The sequence below is a fragment of the Scyliorhinus torazame genome, chromosome 2 (genome assembly GCF_047496885.1).
Source record: "Scyliorhinus torazame isolate Kashiwa2021f chromosome 2, sScyTor2.1, whole genome shotgun sequence".
NCBI classification, from domain to species: domain Eukaryota; kingdom Metazoa; phylum Chordata; class Chondrichthyes; order Carcharhiniformes; family Scyliorhinidae; genus Scyliorhinus; species Scyliorhinus torazame.
This window is the reverse complement of record NC_092708.1, coordinates 385745524-385771125: the sequence shown is the minus strand read 5'-3', so window position 1 is coordinate 385771125 and position 25602 is coordinate 385745524. Positions and strand designations below refer to the sequence as shown.

At 45.3% G+C, this 25602-nt stretch overlaps 1 protein-coding gene across 5 annotated transcripts in view; it reads left to right on the top strand.

The window, feature by feature from the left end:
• LOC140405340 (centrosomal protein of 128 kDa-like) overlaps nt 1-25602 on the top strand; it is a 589746-nt gene that overhangs the window by 93195 nt on the left and 470949 nt on the right. For all 5 annotated transcript variants that reach the window (XR_011938602.1, XM_072493651.1, XM_072493643.1 and 2 more), the window contains exons 9-10: nt 8646-8729; nt 21380-21454. Coding sequence is in view for 4 of the 5 variants with exons in the window: in XM_072493651.1 (XP_072349752.1) it covers nt 8646-8729; nt 21380-21454 (159 nt within the window). In the remaining variant the exon portion in view is untranslated. The remainder of the gene's footprint in view (nt 1-8645; nt 8730-21379; nt 21455-25602) is intronic.

Below are 25602 nucleotides of genomic sequence, written 5' to 3'. Positions count from 1 at the left end.
AATGTAAATACATAGACACAGGCATTGGGTGAAGCATACGGATTGTAGTACTACCCAGTAGAGAAGATGTGTGAAGAGATCAGTTCTGTCCATAATTTAATTCCTACCTGCCAGACTTTTCCTCTTCTACTGACATTGATCAATGATGGCAATGTTATTAAAATGCTATTAGCAATTAGGTAGAAATGAACGTGATTAAACTTGGATTTCATAGATTTCATAGAATTTACAGTGCAGAAGGAGGCCATTTGGCTTATCGAGTTTGCACCGGCCCTTGGAAAGGGCATCCTACCTAAGCCCACGCCTCCACCCTACCCCCAAAACCCAGTAACCCCACCTAACCTTTTTGGGACACTAAGGACAATTTAGCATGGCCAATCCACCTAACCTGCACATCTTTGGCCTGTGGGAGGAAACCGGAGCACCCAGAGGAAACCCGCGCAGACACGGGGAGAATGTTCAGACTCTGGCCCAAGCGGGAATTGAACCTGGGACCCTGGCGCTGTGAAGCGACAGTGCTAACCACTGTGCTACCGTACCGCCCAACTTGTTTAAACCATATTTGAGGTTTACAGACCTGCAGAGAACTTTAGTCCTCATTGAATGAAAATGAAAGAATGAAAATGAAAATCGCTTATTGTCACAAGTCGGCTTCAATGAAGTTACTGTGAAAAGCCCCTAGTCGCCACATTCCGGCGCCTGTTCGGGGAGGCTGTTACGGGAATTGAGCCGTGCTGCTGGCCTGCCTTGGTCTGCTTTCAAAGCCAGCGATTTAGCCCTGTGCTAAACAGCCCCAGTTCTGTCCATGATACAAGTCTTGTTCAGCTAGCTGTGATTGTTATTCTCCTATTGCTAGGTCCATAATTGGTAAAGGTGAAAAACCTTCAGGGTATTTGTTATTTCTCATCGGTTATTTGCAATTTAGATAAAACAAGGATTTTAATGTTAATAATACGTGTGCATGTTTCGGATTAATTAATATTCTGTTGATCAGCAGCAGCATGGTGAATTTATTTTGAAAAGTTGTCTCCAGTGTCTAAAGAGTGGATGTTAAACTATTTAAAAAAAAAAGCTGTGGTAGCTTGGCAACTGTAATGAGAACTGTTATCTAGAAAAATTGGGCCTGGTGATTTGCTTTTGTTCCCCGTCTTGAACAAAAACTGTTTGACATGTTTAAGGGAGATTTAATTTGATAAAAGTGTGACTCGAGACTGCCAGTGAAATGCATGGCAGTGTGAGGGAAAATGTGAAAGATTACTCATCGCCTTCATTTTGTAACTTTATGTGCAAATTATAAATAAGTATACACTTCAAAAAAACATACTAAACTGAGATAGGAGATCATCACCTTATCCTATTTTTTAAACATGAGGTGAGTTTTGAAAGCCAGCAAAGACTCGTAATATGTTGTGTTTTTATCTTCAGAACCTGTAAGCATTTTGATTACTGATACTTGTAAGATGCAGAGAGATGCAAAGACTACTGCCGGGATTTACCGACCACCCCGCTGCGCGTTTCATCCCGCCAGCGTGAACGGCCGGTAAATCCTGCCCTACGATTCACGTCCAGAAACCATTCATAGCAGTCAGTAGATTTTTGTTAGCCAAGGTTATTGAGGGATAGGGAGTCAAACAGCTGTCTTGTAATGCAGAACAAGGCCAGCAGCGCGGGTTCAATTCCTGTACCGGCCTCCCTGAACAGGCGTCGGAATGTGGCGACTAGGGGCTTTTCACAGTAACTTCATTGAAGCCTACTTGTGACAGTAAGCGATTATTCTTATTAAGCTTGGTGGATTGAGTTAGAACATAGAACATAGAAAAATACAGCACAGAACAGGCCCTTCGGCCCACGATGTTGTGCCGAACCTTTGTCCTAGATTAATCATAGATTATCATTGAATTTACAGTGCAGAAGGAGGCCATTCGGCCCATTGAGTCTGCACCGGCTCTTGGAAAGAGCACCCTACCCAAAGTCAACACCTCCACCCAACACTAAGGGCAATTTTGGACACTAAGGGCAATTTATCATGGCCAGTCCACCTAACCTGCACATCTTTGGACTGTGGGAGGAAACCGGAGCACCCGGAGGAAACCCACACAGACACGGGCAGGATGTGCAGACTCCGCACAGACAGTGACCCAAGCCGGAATCGAACCTGGGACCCTGGAGCTGTGAAACAATTGTGCTATCCACAATGCTACCGTGTTGCCCTTAAGAACAAATAAATCTACACTATATCATTTTACCGTAATCCATGTACCTATCCAATAGCTGCTTGAAGGTCCCTAATGTTTCCGACTCACCTACTTCCACAGGCAGTGCATTCCATGCCCCCACTACTCTCTGGGTAAAGAACCTACCTCTGACACCCCCCCTATATCTTCCACCATTCACCTTAAATTTATGTCCCCTTGTAATGGTTTGTTCCACCTGGGGAAAAAGTCTCTGTCTACTCTATCTATTCCCCTGATCATCTTATAAACATCTATCAAGTCGCCCCTCATCCTTCTCCGTTCTAATGAGAAAAGGCCTAGCACCCTCAACCTTTCCTCGTAAGACCTACTCTCCATTCCAGGCAACATCCTGGTAAATCTCCTTTGCACCTTTTCCAAAGCTTCCACATCCTTCCTAAAATGAGGCGACCAGAACTGTACACAGTACTCCAAATGTGGCCTTACCAAAGTTTTGTACAGCTGCATCATCACCTCACGGCTCTTAAATTCAATCCCTCTGTTAATGAACGCTAGCACACCATAGGCCTTCTTCACAGCTCTATCCATTTGAGTGGCAACTTTCAAAGATGTATGAACATAGACCCCAAGATCTCTCTGCTTCTCCACATTGCCAAGAACTCTACCGTTAACCCTGTATTCCGCATTCATATTTGTCCTTCCAAAATTGACAACCTCACACTTTTCAGGGTTAAACTCCATCTGCCACTTCTCAGCCCAGCTCTGCATCCTATCTATGTCTCTTTGCATCCGACAACAGCCCTCCTCACTATCCACAACTCCACCAATCTTCGTATCGTCTGCAAATTTACTGACCCACCCTTCAACTCCCTCATCCAAGTCATTAATGAAAATCACAAACAGCAGAGGACCCAGAACTGATCCCTGCGGTACGCCACTGGTAACTGGGATCCAGGCTGAATATTTGCCATCCACCACCACTCTCTGACTTCTATCGGTTAGCCAGTTCGTTATCCAACTGGCCAAATTTCCCACTATCCCATGCCTCCTTACTTTCTGCAGAAGCCTACCATGGGGAACCTTATCAAATGCCTTACTAAAATCTAAGTACACTACATCCACTGCTTTACCTTTATCCACATGCTTGGTCACCTCCTCAAAGAATTCAATAAGACTTGTAAGGCAAGACCTACCCCTCACAAATCCGTGCTGACTATCCCTAATCAAGCAGTGTCTTTCCAGATGCTCAGAAATCCTATCCTTCAGTACCCTTTCCATGACTTTGCCTACCACCGAAGTAAGACTAACTGGCCTGTAATTCCCAGGGTTATCCCTATTCCCTTTTTTGAACAGGGGCACGACATTCGCCACTCTCCAATCCCCTGGTACCACCCCTGTTGACAGTGAGGACGAAGAGATCATTGCCAACGGCTCTGCAATTTCATCTCTTGATTCCCATAGAATCCTTGGATATATCCCGTCAGGCCCGGGGGACTTGTCTATCCTCAAGTTTTTCAAAATGCCCAACACATCTTCCTTCCTAACAAGTATTTCCTCAAGCTTTCCAGTCTGTTTCACACTGTCCTCTCCAACAATATGGCCCCTCTCATTTGTAAATACAGAAGAAAAGTACTCGTTCAAGACCTCTCCTATCTCTTCAGACTCAATACACAATCTCCCGCTACTGTCCTTGATCGGACCTACCCTCGCTCTAGTCATTCTCATATTTCTCACATATGTGTAAAAGGCCTTGGGGTTTTCCTTGATCCTACCCGCCAAAGATTGTTCATGCCCTCTCTTAGCTCTCCTAATCCCTTTCTTCAGTTCCCTCCTGGCTATCTTGTATCCCTCCAACGCCCTGTCTGAACCTTGTTTCCTTAGCCTTACATAAGTCTCCTTTTTCCTCTTAACAAGGCATTCAACCTCTCTTGTCAACCATGGTTCCCTCACTCAACCATCTCTTCCCTGCCTGACAGGGACATACATATATGGATAGATAAATAAAACTATGATCTTGTGGAAATAAAGCAGCAGGTTACATGGACTGAATGGCCTATTTTTGACCGTAAATGCAGCATTTAACATTTGAAAATATTTCTCCAAGTGGTACAAATCGGCTCCATTAGGCCTGGCGGTTTCCCCATTGCGCATTGAGTCTTGCCTTTTCCCTCATTTCACATTTGACCGATGCAAGGAAATCACCATCGAGGTAAAACTCATGTGCCACTTAACAGTTTTCCTAAACTCATGGATCTTTCGCCATAGTGCTGCAAAGTCTCAGTCAGCTGAATTACAGTTTTCTTAAACTCTAGTAAGCTTACTCTGGCCAATTTAGCTCACTTGACTAGCCAGCTGGCTCGAGGCCAGCAGCGCAGGTTCCAATTCCACTACTGGCTGAGGTTATTCATGAAGGCCCCGCCTTCTCAATCTTGCCCCTCGCCTGAGGTGTGGTGATCCTCAGGTTAAGTCACCACCAGCCAGCTCTCCCCCTCAACGGGGAAAGCATCTTGTGGTCATCTGGGACTGTGGCAACTTTACTACCACTGAGCTAAACTGGATAGATTGAGAACAGCTGTAGCAGCTCAATACTAGGCATCCATGAGATGTTATGGGCCATCATCAGTAACAGATTGTCTTCAACAGTTTTTAACCTCATGGCACAGCATGGGCGGGATTCTCCGCTACCCGGCGGGGCGGGGGGTCCCGGCGTGAAGGAGTGGCGGGAATCACTCCGGCTTCGGCCGCCCCAAAGGTGCGTAAGTCTCCGCACCTTTAGGGGCCAAACCCTCACCTTGAGGGGCTAGGCCCGCGCCGGAGCGGTTTCCGCTCCACCGGCTGGCGGGAAAGGCCTTTGGCGCCATGCCAGCCGGGGCCAAAAGGTCTTCGCTGGGCGACACGGGTGCGCGAATGCGCGGGAGCGTGCATGCGCGGGAGCGTCAGCGGCTGCTGATGTCATCCCCGCGCATGCGCAGGGGAGGGGATCTCTTCCGCCTCCGCCATAGTGAAGAACATGGCGAAGGCGGAAGAAAAAGAGTGCTCCCACGGCACAGGCCTGCCCGCAGATCGGTGGGCCAAGATCGCAAGCCAGGCCACTGTGGGGCCAACCCCCGGGGCCAGATCGCCCCGCGCCCCCCCCCCCCCCCCCCAGGACCCTGGAGCCCGCCCGCGCCGCCTTGTCCCGCCGTTCAAAAGGTGATTTAATCCACGCTGACGGGACAGGCATTCCAGCAGCGGGACTTCGGCCCATCGCGGGCTGGAGAATCGGCGGGGGTGGGCCCGCCGACTGGCGCGATTCCCGCCCCCGCCGACCGGCGTGGCGCGATTCCCGCCCCCAGCCGAATCCCTGGTGGTAGAGACTTCGGCACACGGCGGGGGCGGGATTCACGCCAGCCCCCGGCGATTCTCCGACCCGGCGGGGGGTCGGAGAATCCCGCCCCATATCCCTGTATCAGCCATTGAAATAAGCCTGGGAATCTACCCTGGTTCAAGAGATAAGGAAACCATGCTAGAAGCAGTCCCCGGCATACCTAAAATTGAGGTTCAAACCCGTGAAGCTGCAACACAGGACTACTTGCATACTAAACTGTGGAAGCATGATGCTAGTGGGGGCTGCGATCCTCGAGTGGGTTGCGGGATGTTGAAAATTGGGTCGGCAAAAATGATCCCCAGCGTGTATCACGGTTTAGAGCCGCCCCCACACACACTTAGCTGAATATCTGCAATGTCTATTTCTCCACTCCCCGGGCCCTATCTAATAAAATACTTGTGGTAGTCACCACTAGCAGTATTACATGTTTACGGTAAGGCCCGTATAGTAGAGGTACATGGGTAAATCCCTGTCTGCTGGCTCCGTCCAGTAAGCGGCGTATAAATGTGTGTGCTCGCCGGTGTTGCAGCCATTCTGGTTCCAGCTACAGGAGGCACAACATCTTTGCTCAATAAAGCCTCGATTATTCCACTACTCTCGTCTTTGTGGTAATTGATAGTGCATCAATACTGTACAAACAAAATCTTTCCTGAGCGCTGTCCCCACTGGCAGAACTCCTCCGATTGAACGCAAAGTCACGTTCTGCCCAACACTCTGCCTTTCTCATACTCTGTTGTGAAAGCAAAATGCAACTCATTGATGTAGAGCAATAGGCTCAGAGCGTCTATGTAATTCTTTTGCATTTCACCTCACCTGCATCCCCATTAAAACATGCAGTGGCTAATTCTGTGGAATTTAAACTTGCCTAGGAAGACTCCGCCTTTGGTTGATTATTTCCTCCCTCTCTCTCTTCGAAATTGTGGGCAGACAAATAGAACGGAAACATGTTGCACTTAATTGTAAACAAACTCGGGCTAGCTTGTTGCTCCTCTCTGCCTTCCCTCTGTTGTTGAGGGATCAGTCTGGTTTGGGCCCATTCGATTTCAATGCAACTCCTCCCAGGGCCTTGAGGGAGACTGGCATCCAGGGGCGGGATGGTAGCACAGTGGTTAGCACTGTTGCTTCACAGCTCCAGCGTCCCAGGTTCGATTCCTGGCTTGGGTCACTGTCTGTGGAGTCTGCACGTTCTCTCCATGTCTGCGTGGGTTTCCTCCGGTTTCCTCCCACAGTCCAAAGATGTGCAGGTTAGGAGTATTGGCCGTGCTAAAATTGCCCTTAGTGTCCAAAAAGGTTAGATGGGGTTACTGGGTTATGGGGATAGGGTGGAGGTGTGCGCTTGAGTGGGGAGCTCGCCAAATGGCCTCCTTCTGCACTGTAAGTTCTATGATTCTCTTAGTAACAAATCAAAAGTGCGGCTGAAGACCAGCAGCCCAGGATGTGAAAGAAATGTTCTGTTCACACAGATGGTAATTGGACCCTTACAGTCTGACTCACTTTCAACTGCCCCGCTGACTGAACAAAATATCTCCACCATTTGTGGCGGAGCTCAGCATGTGAGTGCAAAAGACAAGACTGAAGTCTTTGCGGACATCTTCAGCTAGAGGTGCCAAGTGGATGATCCATCTCTGCCTCTTCAGTTTCTCACCATCATAACTGTTAGACTTCAACCAATTCAATTCACTCTCCGTGATATCGAGAAACGGCTGCAGGCACTGGGTATGAGCCTTGTAACGTTCCATCTGCAGAACTGAAGACTTGTGCTCCAGAACTAATCAAGCTGTTCCAGTGCTTCAACACTGACATCTACCTGATAATGTAGAATGTTGCCCATATGTGTACTGCCCACAAAAAGCAGGATAAATTCAGTCCAGCCAGTTACTGCTCCATTAGTCATTACCCACGTGCAGCAAGACCGAGACAACATTCAGGCTTGGGCTGATAAATGCTGCAAAAGTTACTTGTCATTTAAATGCTGAGCAAAGACTATCATCTAGAAGAGAAATTCCTACCAACTTCCTTTGTCATTTAACAGGATTAAAATCTCAGGATTCTCCCATCTTCAACATCCTGAAGAGTAACAATTTTTCTTTTTACAAATTTAGAGTACCCAATTCATTTTTTCCAATTAAGGGGCAATTTAGCGTGGCCACTCCACCTAGCCTGCACATCTTTGGGTTGTGGGGGCGAAGCCCACGCAAACACGGGGAGAATGTGCAAACACCACACGGACAGTGACCCAGAGCCGGGATCGAACCTGAGACCTCAGCGTCGTGAGGCAGCAGGGCTAACCCACTGCGCCACCGTGCTGCCCCTGAAGAGTTGCAATTGACTACAATCTGACCATTGTTATAAATATTGGAGCTATAAGAGCAGTCCTGACTTGCCTTATGACTCCAAAGCCTTTCCTCCATCTACAATGTGATCTACAGCGTCTACAAATCAAGAATGTGGTCGAATTTCTCCATTTGTCTGATTGAGTGTATCCCCATCAACACTCTAAGCTCAACGGCATCCAGGGCAAAGCAACCTGCCCTTTAAACATTAGTTCCCTTCGTCTCCAGCCGCATCACAGCAAATCACCAAGGCTTCTTCATCAGCATGCACCAAACCTGAAATTTCTACCATTTAGAAGAACAAGGGTAGCAGACACAGGGGAACACCACCCTCCAAGTTATACACAATCCGAACATGGAATTATATTGCCGTTCCTTCACTGTCGCTGGGTCGAAATCCTGCATCTCTCTCCCTAACAACACTGTGAGAGCACCTTCACCACGTGGGCGGCAGTAGTTCAGGAAGGCAACCCACTTCTCAAGGGGACAGAGGCAGGGGCACTAAAGGCTGGCCTAGCATCCCATAAGTGAATTACAAAATAACTCCCCGTCATTAAAAATTAGTGTGACTTCCATCGTCCTTATGGAAACCTGTAGGACTAATATTTGTATATGTTTCCACATAGCTGTTAGATTTCTTGGAAAAGAAGGTACCCTGTCTTCCAAACCTTTTTTTTCCTTTTAAGATTCATATTCTACTTGAACTTTGCAACTTTCAACATTTGAAATATAATTTTTTGCCTTTTTATAAAGGAATTGAAGAAACACAGTGGTAAAATTAATGAAGCGGAAGAGATGAAAAGTAAACTTTCAAGATCCGAAGATGAGAAGTCCCTGGTAAGTTAATGTTTTGATTTATTATGTTGTCTTGACCAAGGAACAGTCCCAGTTTCAATTGTTGAAGGATTTTGAACGGCAGATAAGATTGTCTGAAGAACAGGTTGTACGTCACATAAATAGAACTGCATAGAATTTTACAGCACAAGAGTTTGACTTTAGTCAAACAAGTCCATGCCAGTGTTTATGTGTGAGCCTCCACCCCGTCTAATTATCATCTGACTAACATATCCTTCTATTCCTTTCTCCCTCACATACTTCTCTATCTTCTCCTTTAATACATGATGCTATTTTCCTCGAGCGCTCTATAATGGAGTTCCACATTCGCACCATTCTGAGACAGAAGACTCTTGAACTCCATGCTGGATTTATCAATATGCATCTGATGTAGTCTGCTTGGTCTTCTGCAAGGCTTTTGATAAGCTCCCACATGGGAGACTGATAACAAAGGTAAGATCCCATGGGATCCAAGGAAATTTGGCAAATTGGATCCAGAATTGGCTGAGGATCCAGAATTGACTGAGTGGCAGGAAGCAGAGTGTGATGGTGGAGTGGTGTTTTTCTGACTGTGCCCAGTGGGGTCTCGTGTTGGATCAGTGTTGGGGCCATTGTTGTTTGTGGTTTATATAAATCATTTGGACATGAATGTAGGAGGGTTGATCAGTAAGTTCGCGGAGGATAAGAAAATGGGTGAGGTGGTAATTGTGAGGAGGATAGCTTTAGATTACAGGAGGATATAGACGGGCTGGTCAGATGGGCTGACCAGTGGTAAATGGAATTCAATCCGGATAAGTGTGAAATGATGCACTTGGGCAGGACAAACAAGGCACGGGAATACATGATAAACGGCAGGACCCTGGGAAGCACCGAGGATCAGAGGGACCTTGGTGTGTATGGACACTGGTCCCTTAAAGTAGCAGAACAGGTGGATATAGTGGTTAAGAAGGCAGATGGTATACCTACCTTTATTAGCCGAGGCAAAGAGTTTAAGAGCAGGAAGGTTATGCTGTAACTGCAAAAAACATTGGTTAGGCCACAGCTAGAGTGTTATGTGCAGTTCTGGAATCCACATTATAGAAGAGGTGTGATAGCACTGGAAAGGGTGCAGAGGAGATTTACCAGGATGCTGCCTGGGCTGGAGAGTTTTAGTTATGAAGAGAGATTGGGTAGACTTGGATTGTTTTCCTTGGAGCAGAGGAGACTGAGGGGGGACGGGATTGAGATGTGTAAAATTATGAGAGGCACAGATAGAGTAGACAGGAAGAAACGTTTCCCCTTGGTGGAGGGATCAATGACCGGGGACATAGATTTAAGGTAAGGGGCAGGAGGTTTAGAGGGGATGTGAGGAAAATCTTTTTCACCCAGAGGGTGGTGGGAGTCTGGAACTGACTGCCTGAAAGGGCGGTGGAGGCAGAGAGAGACCCTCATAACATTTAAGAAGTATTTAGATGTGCACTTGTGATGCCAAGGCATACAAGGCTATGGGCTAAGGGCTGGGAAATGGGTTGAGAATACTTGGGTGCAGACAGGATGGACCAGAGGGCATTTTTTGTGCTGCAGACCTCGAAGACTCTATTATTTATTTCCCCTAGTTTTAGATTCATCTCATATATTTGAACATTAATGAAAATGGTGAAATGCTCTGTATGGATCATTAGGTATCCGCTGTATGGAAGGAAAATGAACAGCGGAATAAAGATAGTGCACATATCTCTCTGTTAAAGGTCATGGGGTTAAGCCATTTTACAGATAATGTAACCTAACCCTTCAGCACAGTATTGTGCATTGGTGAAGGATAGAACCAGAGCCAACCTTTACACGTTTTTATTTACAGAGTTACAAACATGCACCTCCGAACCCAACAACCAGTTTTAGTTTATGTCTATTTCTCAGGGGCTCAACTGAATGCCCAGTTAATGCCTACCACCTGCACATAAGTAATCATAATCAATATTCAGTCAACATGGTGAACTCTGCACTGTTTTAGGTGCAATCTTTTAGATCAGATGATAAACCAGGGCCCCAGATGATGATACTATTGGGCGAGGGGTGGGGGTGTTCTGCAACTTTTGTCTCAACTGCAGCATCAAAGAAAACCAAGTCACCTTATTTGCTGTTCTCGGACATGTCAGTGTACAGCTTGGTTGCTGCCTTTGCAAACATAAATAGTTTTGTACCTTCACACACTTTTATATCCCTTTGGGGAATAGTGGTGAACTGTTCGAAGGATTCTGATTATCAGCCTTTTGAACTGCATCATGAATGCTCCTTCATTGGCCAACAAATCCTGGAGTGAGACTTGAACCTGGAGCTTCTGACCCAGAGGCAAGAGTGCTATCTACTGTGCCACAAGACCTCCCAAAAACTTCAAATAACTGCATGCCAAAAGCAGTCAGGTGAGATGGTGGCTGCGGATTCGCCTGGAGTCCTTTGAAAGAATTTACCAAGTCTCTGAAAGAAGGGTACATGTTACAGTTACAGGAGATACATTAGGTGGCACGGTAGCACAGTGGTTAGCACTGTTGCTTCATAGCGCCAGGGTCCCAGGTTCAATTCCTGGCTTGGGGCACTATCTGTGCGGAGTCTGCACGTTCTCCCCATATCTGCGTGAAATTCTTCCGGGTGCTCTGGTTTCCTCCCACAAATCCCAAAAGACGTGCTGTTAGGTCATTTGGACATTCTGAATTCTCCCTCCGTGTACCCGAACAGGCGCCGGAATATAGCGACCAGGGACTTTTCACAGTAACTTCATTGCAGTGTTAATGTAAGCCTATTTGTGACAATAAAGATTGCCGCAGACTGCGTTCTTTTAGAAAGCTGATTGTGCAACTCCACGATCCCTGTCTTGTCCTGTTCTATAAGTTACCCACTCCCCAAGCATTAGTTTCAATCTTCTTCTACTAATTTTCAAATCCTGCCATGGCTTCATCCTTTCTGACATACTCCAAACATATGTCCAAACATGCAACCTCTCTTGGCTTAAGGTTTCTAACCTTTTTCTGATTAAAATCCTTCCGTCGCAAGAGTCCTATCCTTTCCAACTTTGTCTCTACATCAACTCCCCTTTGTCGCTTCCACCCTGGTCTGCAAAATTAATTTTAAGTACGCATCTTTTCAATTTCCTCCTATTTTTTGAAAAGTATTTTAATTCCAATTTTCAAAATTTTATAGTTTACAACAAAATAAACCCCCCCCCCACACATTAAACCCCCCCCCCAAACAGTTGACGGGAACCAATGAACAAACCCCAGCTCTTGTAGAGCTGACTAAAAGGAAACAAATCGCTGCCATCTCGAGTAGAACCCTTCCACCTACCCTCTAACAACTTAGCATCAATATTCAGCAACGAGATAGACTGATACGACCCACATTCTGCAGGGTCCTGGTCTTTCTTCAACATCAGGGAGATATAGGCCTCAACCCTCTTACATTCCAAGTGAGCAGCCGTATTGGGGCCCTCTACCACCGCCCCTGCCCCTTGTCTGAGTCAGCTATTTCCACCAAGAGAGATATTCCAACACCGTAAAAAGTTCAGGCATCGAGCCCACCCAAGGTGGCTGCCAAACTCCCATCAAGGAAGAACAAAGAATAATCTATAGTCAATGTCAGAAAACTCTCCCTGCCACCCACAACCCCGGCTCCCAACAGCACCACACCCAAATAACCAATCAAACCTCCACCCTCCCCACCATCGTCCCAAACTATCCCGAACCCCAAACAAAACAAAAACCCTGAGCTAATTATCTAAATCTACCCTAAAATAATGAGCTGAAGTTACCCCACCACTATGCTCCTGTTAGCTAACGTTTCAGGTATAAGGGCAGCCTCTGCTCGGAGTAAAGATAAATAAAAAGCCTCAAGAACCACCCCCCCCACATCCAACTTTAATAAACATACAAAAAATAACTCCCATCCCACATAAGAACAGTTAAAAAACAAACAAACTGGAACAAGAAACACCAACAAATCCCCATAACACATGTCCTCCCCAATAACAACAAGCTCCTTATAAATAACAATTAACTCACTCCCCCAGCTGTTGCTTCCTCACAAAAACATCAGGCTCTTCCGACGCATCAAAATAATGGTCTTTTGAGTCAAAAGTCACTCGGCGGCATGCAGGGTGCACCACCCCAAACAGCATTCCACTTTTATATAACGCAGGCGCGGCTTTGTTAAATGCCGCCTGCCTTTTAACCAATTTCGCTCCCACATCTTGATAGAGCCCCATTTGTTGTCCAAGTGATCCTTTGCGCACCTCAGGACTGGTTCCTTCTGGTAGCTGTGGAACCTGAGGATGATTGCCCCTGGTGGTTTGCCTGAGCGGGGCTTCTTCCGGAGTGACCGGTGGGCCTGATCCAGCTCGGGAGGTGACGGTGATCCACCCTCCCCACCATCGTCCCAAACATCTCCGACAAATAATCAGTCGGATTTGGTTCCTCTACTGTCTCCGGCAGCCCTGCGATTCTAAGGTTCTGCCTCCTGGAGCGATTCTCCAAATCTCCACCTAGGCATGCAGTGTTCCATTATCACTGGCCAACGTTGCCATCTCAGCCTGCAATGAGACAATTCCATCACTCTGGTTCAAAAGAGCCGCCTCCACACCCAGTAGCAATGCGCCATGCACCTTTACCGTTTCATTCGTCTTTGCCAGTGCCGAACAAATTTGAGCTAGGGCTGCCTCTATTGATTTGTGGAGGTCCTCGGAAATAGCCTACCGCTGTTTCTTAAACTCCGCTGCCAAGATGCCAGTAAGCATCTTGATTGTCAGCAAAGTGACCTGTGTCACGACTACTCATTACATGCCACCACTGGAAGTCTACAATGAAAGAAATGAACTACTCTTGATAATTCACAGTTGGTTTGTGCTGAATAAATCTGAATTATAAATGGTTTCAATTAGGTAATGTAATTCATTCAGCAAAGTTGGATTTAGGTGCTTAACCTTGAATCATCACTTGATTTGTATTAAGAGTATTCTGATTTGATGTTCCAAAGTAAATACTCAACTTAATTTTGTTGACTGCTGATATTGTGAGATTTTGTACCAACATTAATGGACAACTGTGACCCCAAAAATGGCCAATCTTTAATCAATTATACATTTTTTAAGCTTTCAGAGGGATAATGAAAATTACAGTTTAAAAAAAAAGATATTTTTTAAATTAAATATTGTAATTTGTGGAGTAGATAAGTAGGATTCTTCACTTTTTGATGTGTATTCTAGATGTTTTCTCACCTTGGATATTGAGTGTCAGAAGTCCCAAATGGTCTTTATCCAGATCTTAAAAAGCTTTGTGAATAATGTGGCATGTTTGGTTTGTGGGAACTTCTTTACATTGCAAAATATTCCAAAAACAATATGTGCTACATTTATTGTTTCAGCAATTCACCTAAAGGGGAAGAAAATGTTATGGGATATACAAATATAGTATGTAGTATATTAAAAATATATCAAGCGATCGAGCAGATTAACAGCCTTAAGAATACTGTGGCAAATAGAGCATCAATTGTTAGATAACTAGGAGCCTGAAAGTGTCCTGACAGGGGCAAGTATTTTTTCCCAGGACAGATGCAGAAGGAAGTGAGATTGGGAAGGGCAATGAGGACATAGTGGTGAGGGATGCAAGGAAATTATAGGAGATAACCGTGTTTGTGATTAAGATGCTAGGAGTCAAGAGATGATGGAGATGGAATGTGAATATGGGTAAGAGGATTAGCATGGAGGTGAGGGATTAGGGGAGATTGAGAGTGCAGTGAAATCAGTTTAAAGATGGAAAGGTAAATCAAGGTGGAGGTAAAAGCCACTGAGGGCTTGAAGTCACCCTGTGCAGAGACAGAGGGAGAAGTGAGAATATATTGGGGAGAGACTCGGATTGGGGCTTGGGAAGATGGTAGAAAATGAAGATTTAAAGGAGAGCTGAGAGTGCAACATTACATAGCAACAAAGCACTTAGGAGCAGGAGTAGGCCACTCTACCTGTCCGAACCTGCTCTGCCACTTGATAAGATCATGGCTGATTAAGGTTGTGGGCTCAACTCTAACTTCCTGCCTGTCCCTATAGCTCTCGACTGCTTTGTGTATCGGAAATCTGACTCGTTCTTGAATAAATTCAGTGACGGCCTCTGGGGAAGAGGATTCTGGGGAAGAGAATTCCAGATGCTAAACACCTTCTCATAGAAAAAAAAATCTTCTCACCTGTCTTAAAAAGACTATAATGGCTCCACATTGTGGTGTCTCTCCCCCCCGCCTCCCCCTTTTTAAAATTTGGTTAAATAGTTTAAAAGTTTTTATTTTTACCAATGATTTGGGGGTTTCATTTTCTAATCAAAATAGAGAAAACTTTGAGATATTGATTTTAGAGACGATATCTATCTTTGAAATTTCCTCTCCTGAGTTCCCTTTGAAGTGATAATTACCTTCCACTTGAAGGCAATGAAGTGCTTTGTGACATTTTCCCTGTAATTTTTAGACACGGGTAAAAATAAGCCCACAAAATGTTACCTTTCGATGGTATTTGGGGAGGATTCTTGCTGCAAAAGTAAAAAAATCATGGCTGTGTGTTATCTTTTTGACACTGTTGGTCACCCTGACATTACGAAAGGATGCTGAATATCTAACACTCTCAAACTTGGCAGCCTCTCATTGACAATTTCTGATGCTGGAACTTTCCCTCGAGTCAATCATGCTTTGATTGACGCTTGATTTATTAATTCGTGCTAAAAATATTAAATAGGCATGTGGGATTTACCAGAAGTGAACTTTTCAAACTCTGATGCATAGGCAGCCTCTGCGAGCTGAAGTAAGAATTCAGAACAAATAGCACATCGAGTTGCTTTCACAGTGTAATGTAAAATCCAAGACTATTTTGGAAATATTAGTCATGTAATACATAAGAAACAAGATTGGGGCACCATACGTTACCACGAGCCTGCTCTGCCATTTAATAACATCACGATCCCTGTCCTCGACTCCACTTTCCCTCCCAAGCCCCATATCCCTCGATTCCCTAGAGTCCAGAAATCTATTGGTCTCGGCCTTGGAAACACTCAACAGCTCCCTGGAGTAGAAATTTCAAACATTCAAAACCCTCCGAGTGAAAATAAGAGCATAAGAAAGATAGGAGTGACTTCTCTTTTACTTGTTAAACGATGACCAATTGCTGTAAATTTGGAATGAAAGTGAAAACATGAGACCATTCCATAGGTTTTGTAATGGATATGACATAAATGCATTGTCATTCACTTGTGAGTCACCAATGATTCATCCAATAATTCTACAATTCTAATGTAATTCTGTTTCTAAAGAACACATTGTACACATTGCAATCATTGGTATAATTACTGTACTTAGGCACATGTATGCATCATTTTATATATAGATTGTGAACAATGGATGCTTTGCAAATACAGACAATTAGCTTACAATTGCAGAATTATTGTGGGAACTGTAGTACACTGGCATTATGCTAAAGTAAAAAAGTTGTTTTCTGTGCTAATGGAGCTTTCAAGTTTTAAAGCTTCCTCAAGTTGTAAATGTATGTAGACTATTAAAGCAATGACCACGTGCTATTGCTTTTCTTTCACAAGTGAACAAATCGCAATAATGTAAAATCACTGGAGGGATTATACTTTTATGGCAATTGTTTCGACTGAAGTTTGAAATAATTGCCAAATGGAACTCATTGCTCTATAATTTGCAGTGGGAGTGAATCTAATGACATTGACTGTTACTTAGACCTGTGCTTGCGTGTTTAGTGTTATAAAGTGTTTTGTGTGGTGATTTGTCGAAAATGTGGGTTGGTAATCAGACATCTAGGACCTGAATGAATGGGGCAAGCAACTGTGTACCTCCAAAACCAATCGGGCTAAAGGATTATAAATGAATTGCCTGAGGACTGAGAAGGAAATATAAATTAAAATCAGTAAATTCAATGCCAAATCAGATACAGGAAGAGAAATGACGAGACAATGAGAGTTTGCAAAAAGATAGACAGGAAAGACAATTTTATAAACATTGGGCAGCATTCTACGTGCTCCTGCCAGGTGTGTTTTCCCCAGGGAGGCACGTAAAATAGGGCTGGTGCTCATCCCACCCATGCTTAAGCTCATCCCCATAATATGGGGTGGGTGGGCACCAAAATCAGCAGCCTATCACCATATTTAAGCAGGTAATGAAGACTCCATCCAAGGGTCTTAAAAGAGGTGGCTAATGAGGTAGTAGATGCATTGGCCGGTATTTCCCCAAACTCCCGTGGAGTAGGGAAAGGTTCCATCAGACTGGACAATAGCAAATGTGACTCCTCTAATCAAGAAGGGAGGGAGGCAGAAAACATGAAACTATAGGCCTGCTGGCTTCATGTCTGTTGTGGGGAAGGTGTTAGAATCAATCATTAAAAGAGGTTATAGTTGGGCAATTGGAAAAGCTCAAGGTAATCGGGAAGACTCAGCGTGGTTTTGTGAAAGGAAAATCATGTTTAACCAATTCATTAGAGTTCTTTAAAGGGAACCTGTAGATGCACTGTATTTGGGTTGTCCAGAAGGCATTTGATAATGTACCACATCGAAGGCTATTGTGGAAAATAAAAGCTCATGGTGTAGGGGGTAATACATTAGCATGGATAAAAGGTTGGTTGCCTGACAGAAAACATAGAGTATGCATAAATGGGTCTTTGTCTGATTGGCAGAATGTGATGAGCAGGCGTCTGTGCTGGAGCCGCAACTATTTATAATTTAAGTCACTGACTTAGATGAAGGGAGCGAAGGCACAATAGCTAACTTTGCAGATGACACAAAGATAGGATGGAAAGTTTGTTGTGAAGAAAGAGTAATTTGCAGACCTACATATATAGGCTGAGTGAGTAGATGAAAATCTGGCAGATGGAATTTCATGTGGGAAAATATGAAGTTGTTCACTTTGGCATGGAGAATAAAAAATCAGATTATTACTTAAAAGGAGAATGATTGCAGAATTCCAAGGTGCAGAGGGATCTAGGTGTTCTAGTACATGAATCACAGAAAATTACCATGCAGGTACAGCATGTAATTAAGAAGGTTAATGGAATGCTATCCTCTTACGAAAGGAATTCAACATCAAAGTAAGAATGTTCTGCTTCAATTAGACAGGGCATTGGTGAGACTGCATCTCAAACAGTGTGTGCAGTTTTGGTCTGCCTCTTTAGAGAAGGATGTAAACTCATTGGAGGCAGTTCAGAGGAGGTTTACTAGACTGATACCTCAGTTGTCTTCTAAGGATAGGTCAGTCAGGCTGGGCTTGTTCTCACTGGAGTTTAGAAGAGGGTGTCCTGATTGAAGTATATAAGATCCTGAGTGGTCTCGACAAGATGTATGTGGAAAGGATGATCCTCTTGTGGGTGAGTCCAGAATTAGGGGCACTGTTTTTAAATTAGGGAATTCTTTTTCTCAGAGGGTTGTGTAACTTTTGCACTCTCTGCCTCAGAAGGGGGGGGGGGGGGGGGGTAGATTCTTGTTGGGCAAGGGAATCAGGAATTATCGGGAGTAGATGGAAATGTGGAACTGAACACCATCAGAGCAACCATGAGCTTATTGAATGGTGGAGCAGGGTCGAGAGGCTGAATGGCCTACTTCTGCAAATATGTTGTCTGTTCGTATGAAGGGTCAGTTGGATTTATTAACAAGTCCATTGACCCCGATAAGGCACTGCCTGTACCACAAAACATCTGACTTGGGCAGTCTGGTGGGTGTAGACGGCCCGTTTTTTAAAAGTAAGTTCTTCAAAATGGGGGTTTCTCTCTTTGGGGAGCTGCCGTTGTGAATTGGAGCAGCCCCGGCCCAAGAATCGGCCCTTCCTGCTTGCCTGCAGCCGTAAACCCTCTGCTCCCCTTTCGAGCCTTCCCAAACCCTCCCTGACGAAGACCCCGACTGACCTGTTTCCAGGAGTACATTGCTCCTTTTTGTTCACCGTTGCAGTCCCAGCAGCGTCTACTAAACTGTGCTCTTGCTGCTACCTGGACTGATGGAGCTGCCAGCCAATTGGATTGGCCAGCAGCTCCTGAGGCTGGGGCTACAATCCTACTCAGCGGCAGAAGTTCCACTCAGCCCGTGTTTAACCATCAGCAGTGCTGTCTAGTCCCCGCATTGGGTCGACTCCATAAAAATTTTGCTCTTTGAGTTATCTGCCACCATCGCCACCCACCCCCTCATTCTGCCCAAGTAATTTTTAAATCTCTCCAACAGCAATAAAAACTTGAAGGAATCTGACTGCACCCGTGTAAGAGTCAATTTATAGTGAGAGGTTGAGTGGCAGTATTTAACACTTATGATCTTGTTAAGAGTATTTCACCTGAAATGGATGGCAACTTTCTGTGTGCATTCGGTTTGTATCTACTCTAATACAGAGATAGTTGGTGAAATGCTGTTTTCGTGAAGCTAACGGTGGAGTGGTGTGTTTCAGACAGTGGGCAGAATTCTTCGCTTCCTGTCCTGGTGCTAACATTGGGAATCCCAATCGGACGGCGATTCCTGCGCTTGCCCAAAAGCAGGTTTGGCACGGACGGCAGACCCGTCCGCTGTATCTTGCCCTGCCCTGTCGACCATAGGGGTTTCCCACCCTATGCCAGCGGGAACATGCAAACAGCTCATGTGCAATCATCTGATTGCGATTAACGCATTGGAAGCCCGAATCTTCTCCGGCTGCTGTTATGCACTGACCCACTCTCCCTCAGCGGGAACTCCACTGGGCTTTGGTGGAAGTATGGACAAGCACTGTCCTAGCACGATGGTCTTTGAGGGGGGGGGTCAAGGAGGTTACCCCATTGCTCATGTGTCCCTCTGCTGCTGCCAGGCTGCAGAGGTAAGGTTCCCTAATGGTCCTGGGGTTGAGTGGGTAAGGGCTGACCCCGGGACCTTCCACTGAATGGGGTCCCATTCTGGACTGCCCCTTCCAGCCCTGGGCAACCTGAAGATCACTCATGGCATGATGACCTCAGGCAACCTTTGTTCAAAATCATCATCTTGACCTGTTTAAACATTGAAACGGCCTTCTCGTTCTGAATTGCTCAGCCTGACAGGTGATGGACAGATCAGACCATTCATTAAAGATTCACGGCTGGAAGATTTTCCCTGTCCTCACAGCTGCTTCCTCAGCTCTATGCTTTTAAATCTGCTGTTTTTGAAATGTCAGAGTCTTCCAGAAAGCCGACAACACTTGAAAAGCTTTGAAATCCCCTGCGATCCTTTGAAATGCTTTGCATCCATTCAATTTCACAGTGCAGTACCTTTAACTAGCCTTTGATTGACAGCTTAATGGTTTGAACACAGCAGGCAGGAGGTTAGTTTAATCATCTTTCCCTTCACGCTTGAATGCATCTCAAGTACTCTCCATTGATCCTAACCGCAATGTTGATAAACATCCTTGTTCTTATTGACAGTTGCTGGCCACTTCTTTCACTTCCTCTTTTCTGACCGCAGAAAGCATTGTAGAAGTGGCCAGCATCTGTCAATCAGAACAAGGGTGTTTATAAACAATGCTGTTAGGATCAGCTACCAGGCAGAGCAATTCAGGATGAGAAGGCCACTTCAATGTTTAAACAGGTTGGACAAGGATGATGATTTTGAACAGAGGGCTGCCTGAGATCAATGTGACAAGAGTGATCTTCAGATTGACCAGGGCTGGAAAGGGCAGACCAGACATGGAACCCCCATTCCAGGGGAAGGTCCCGGAGTCAACCTATTGCCCACAGCCCGAGCCCATCCAACCCCCAGGATCTTTGAAGGACCCCTCCTCTGCAGTCTGGCAACAGCAGAGGGGCACTTGAGCAATGGACTAACCTCCTTGACCCCCCTTGAAGTCCAACATGTCAGGCTAGAGTGTCACTGCCAGGGTATCAGTGCCATGGTGCACCATTGGCAATGCCAGTGGATAGGACCTGAGTGAGGATGGCTGAGGGGAGGGGGGATTTGGGCGTTGGGGCACCCAAATGCATGTGCAGGGTGACCTGTTATTCCCTTGGTGGGCGGGTGGATGCCTCTCTTGATGGATTGGGGGTGCTCCCTCTGTCAGCGTTTGGGGGGTGGGGGGGAGGTGCATTGTGGGGAGGGGCTTGTCTCGAGACACTGGGATTGGGGCGCCTGTTCAAAATGCAGCCTGAGACTGGTAAACACAGGTAGAACAGCGTGCTCGACGTTATGCACAATTTTGCGTAGTGAAGGTATGTGAACACCACCTCTGTGGCGCTCCTAGTTCTGATTCTCCGCTGGTGGAAGCGCTTAGTTTTGAAACCAGTGAATCCTGCCCAGTGACTTTTGGACATTCTTAACCTCATATCTGGCTTTGCTGGAATTTTCTCTGGAATTTGTATTTGGAAAGGCCGACTGCCTTCCTTACTTTGACAGCAAATGTTTATTTCAAAAGAAAGAAAGTGATAACGGGCCTGGAGTCTGAAATGCATAAGCCATTAATGTTGTACTCTGGCCTCTTTGAGGAGCCACAATGACCTGGATTTTTCCTGTTAAGAGTAGATGGCATACAGGGGGACCGGTTAGTAGGAAAGATCAGCAGTGCCCCGACCCACAGACTACCTGTGAGCAAACTTTCCAGGAGGTTTATGGTACATTAACGACATCTAATTGCCGTGTTTTCTCATCTTTTCTTTTTTATTACATGTTCAGATTGAACAAGAGCTTGGCTGCACACGCCGAAGGTTGGATCAGTCAGAAGGAAGTCGGGAAACACTGACCAGTCAGGTAGACTGAAGAAATTGCCGAATGTTCAGGGGTTCCTATTAAGCAGTGGCTGAAAAGAAAGTTTTTTATTGTTCTGTTTTATCCTTGGGTGGGCTATGCGGTCAAAGTTGTCTTCGATCTATGCATAAAACCTCTCCTGGTACTGTGGCTCACATTTTAAAAAACTTAGAGTACTGACAAGAGGCTGTTAGTCATCTTTAAGCAGCAGCACAAAATTGTTCGATCATAAGTTGGACCTCCATGGGCAGCACGGTAGCACAGTGGGTAGCACTGTTGCTTCACAGCTCCACGGTCCCAGGTTCTCTTCCCGGCTTGGATCACTGCCTGTGCTGAGTCTGCACGTTCTCCCCGTGTCTGCGTGGGTTTTCTCCGGGTGCTCCGGTTTCCTCCCACAAGTCCCGAAAGACGTGCTTTTTAGGTAATTTGGACATTCTGAATTCTCCCTCTGTGTACCCGAACAGGCGCGGAATGTGGCGACTAGGGGCCTTTCACAGTAACTTCATTGCAGTGTTAATGTAAGCCTACTTGTGACAATAAAGATTATTATTATGTCTAAACAGGGTACCTAAACTATTTCAGCTGCAAACTTTATTCGGGAAGATCCCATCCCCATATATTGCGGATAATGAATCTCAAATACTAAGGTTTAAACCCCACTGCAGAACTTGAACATGTAATTTTGGCTGGCAACTTAGTGCAGTGCCTAGGAAATGCTACCCTGTTGAGGGGGATCTATTTTGGGTGAGACATTAAACCGAGGCTTTGTCTGCTTGTTCCGTTGGTTCTAAGAGATGCCGTGGCACCTTTCAAAAAGGTTTGGTGCCTTGGCCAACATTTAGCCTTCAACCAACATCATTAAAATAGATGAAGTGGCCATTCATTCTCTTGCTGCTTGCAGGATATTGTTGTTCACCAATTAGCCGCTGTGAGAGACATTACTGACAGAAGGGCTGCATCATTACCTCCATGATACCCATCACTGCACTCCCAAGTCACTGGATTAATTGAATTCAGCTTCACGACCATGTTAGGATTTGAACTTCCAACCTCTGCCTTGTTTGTCTGGGCCTATAACTACGACAGTGATGTTCCCCAGGTTTATTCTGTCCCCATTAGAAATGGAGGTCAATGTTGTGAGATTCTGCCTTTGTCACAGCAGCTGCATCCTCCTGTTCACAGATGAGTCCACCTTTTATCTTGAACCATTTCCTTCTGTAACTTTATTTTGTTTGATCTTCCGTTTTGTTTTTCTCCCCCCCCCCCCAACAACGTACTCCCTGATTCTTGTGTTTGCCTGGCATCGCTAATAAACTTGTGCACAGATATGCGGTGGTAAACTTGATTGCAGCTGCTGAATGATATTGTGCAGAAACGTGTAATCTAACATTGCTGTAAGGTACAAGTCTCTGCCACACGCTGATTGGAACTGAGGGCTATAACTACATAAGCTTGATTCAGTATGGATATAATTTACCATGCTGGTTAATGGGATGGGATGTGCACTGGGCAACTAATAGGTGATTCTCTCCTGGTTCAGAGCTGGTGATAATTGCATCTGATTTTCTGGCTCATTCATTCAGTTGAGTGTTGCCTAATAGCCACCTGCATTGGCATAAAGAGAATATGGTTCATTTGTGAAATTCCACAGACAGCCTGACTTAGGACCATCTTTTCAAAGGCCACTAGTCATCCTTGGACTTCTTTAAATGTCACGTTTCCAACAGCACTTCTCACACTTACAACAGTAACGTATATTTATATTGTATCATTAATGCAATAAAATGTCGCAAGAAGCAATCTCCGCAAGAACATTACAAACCAAAATAGAATACTAAGCTACATAATATTAGTTGACCAAAAACTTGGCCGAAAGGGTAGGTCTTAAGGAATTTCTTAAAGGAGGAAAGCTAGGTAAACCGGCAGAGAGGTGTAGTGGGGGGATTCCAGAGTTTAGGACTGAGGCAGCTCAAAGCACTGAATCCCCCCACTGTCAACATCCTGGAGGTTACCATTGACCAGAAACTCAACCGAGTAGCCATACTGTGGCTATAAGGGCAGGTCAGAGATGAGGTCCTGCAATTAGTAACTCACTTCCTGACCACACTCACACCCCACCCCAAACCTATCCACCATCTGCAAGGCGCAAGTCAGGAGTGTCATGGAATACTCTCCCTTTGCCTGAATGAATGCTGCTCCGATAATATGCAATAAACTTAACCACATCCAGGACAAAAGCAGCTCACTTGATTGGCACCACTTCCACAAATATTCACCCCCTTCACCACAGGCGCACAGTGGTAGCAGTGTGTATCATCCAACAAGGTGCTCTCCAGAAACTCACCAAAACCCCTTGGACGACACCTTCCAAACCCATGACCACTGTCATCTAAAAGGACAAGAGCAGCAGAAACATGGGAACACCACCATATCCTAGTTTTCCTCCAAGTTACACAATATCGTGACTTGGAAATAAATCGCCATTCCTTCACTGTCGCTGGGTCAAAATCCTGGAGCTCCCTCCCTAACAGCACTGCACCACATGAACTGCTGCATTTAAAGAATGCAGTTCACCACCACCTTCTTACGGGCTATTTGGGATAGGCAATGAAAGCTGGCCCAGCCACTGATGCCTGCACCCCCTGAACAAATTTAAAGACAAATGGAGGAGCAATTGTACGGGTCCTTCCTGTTTCCCCTTTTACTTTTGCCATTACATTTTTGATCCATGGATGGTTAATGGGCATCTCACTTTAAGGAAAGCAGCTTGTGTCTTTAATTCAAGCAGGAAGAATCTAGAAGGTTATGCTGGTTTAAACAGAAGCTGAAGACCTGCTGGATCCAAAGCGGAAGATGGTTTGATTGATTTGGCTGGTGGCCACTGAATTGGCCTAAAAGGGTGTACTCTGCCCTGCAACAAGTGGTAATTGGATCCTATTCCACTGGGACATTTTTCATAGACCCAGGGTTTGAGTTTGGTGTCAGTTTTGAATCTGGCAGCACGGTGAAGGAATACAGCTAACTCTCTTCAGAAAGATCCAGCTAACTCTCTTCAGAAAGATCCAGCTAACTCTCTTCGGAAAGATCCAGCTAAGTCTCTTCAGAAAGATCCAGCTAACTCGCTTCAGAAAGATCCAGCTAACTCTCTTCGGAAAGATCCAGCTAAGTCTCTTCAGAAAGATCCAGCTAACTCTCTTCGGAAAGATCCAGCTAACTCTCGTCAGAAAGGTCCAGCTAACTCTCGTCAGAAAGATCCAGCTAACTCTCTTCGGAAAGATCCAGCTAACTCTCGTCAGAAAGATCCAGCTAACTCTCGTCAGAAAGATCCAGCTAACTCTCTTCAGAAAGATCCAGCTAACTCTCTTCAGAAAGATCCAGCTAACTCGCTTCAGAAAGATCCAGCTAACTCTCGTCAGAAAGATCCAGCTAACTCTCTTCGGAAAGATCCAGCTAACTCTCTTCAGAAAGATCCAGCTAACTCTCGTCACGAAGATCCAGCTAACTCTCTTCAGAAAGATCCAGCTAACTCTCGTCAGAAAGATCCAGCTAACTCTCTTCAGAAAGATCCAGCTAACTCTCGTCAGAAAGATTCAGCTAACTCTCTTCAGAAAGATCCAGCTAACTCTCATCAGAAAGATCCAGCTAACTCTCTTCAGAAAGATCCAGCTAACTCTCGTCAGAAAGATCCAGCTAACTCTCTTCTGAAAGATCCAGCTAACTCTTCAGAAAGATTCCACAGACTCTCTTCAGAACGATCCAGCTAACTCTCTTCGGAAAGATCCACTTAACTCTCGTCTGAAAGATCCAGCTAACTCTCTTCAGAAAGATCCAGCTAACTCTCTACGGAAAGATCCAGCTAACTCTCTTCAGAAAGATCCAGCTAGCTCTCATCAGAAAGATCTAGCTAACTCTCTTCGGAAAGATCCAGCTAATTCTCGTCAGAAAGATCCAGCTAACTCTCTTCAGAAAGATCCAGCTAACTCTCATCAGAAAGATCCAGCTAACTCTCTTCAGAAAGATCCAGCTAACTCTCTTCAGAAACATCCAGCTAACTCTCGTCAGAAAGATCCAGCTAACTCTCTTCAGAAATATCCAGCTAACTCTCTTCTGAAAGATCCAGCTAACTCTCTTCAGAAATATCCAGCTAACTC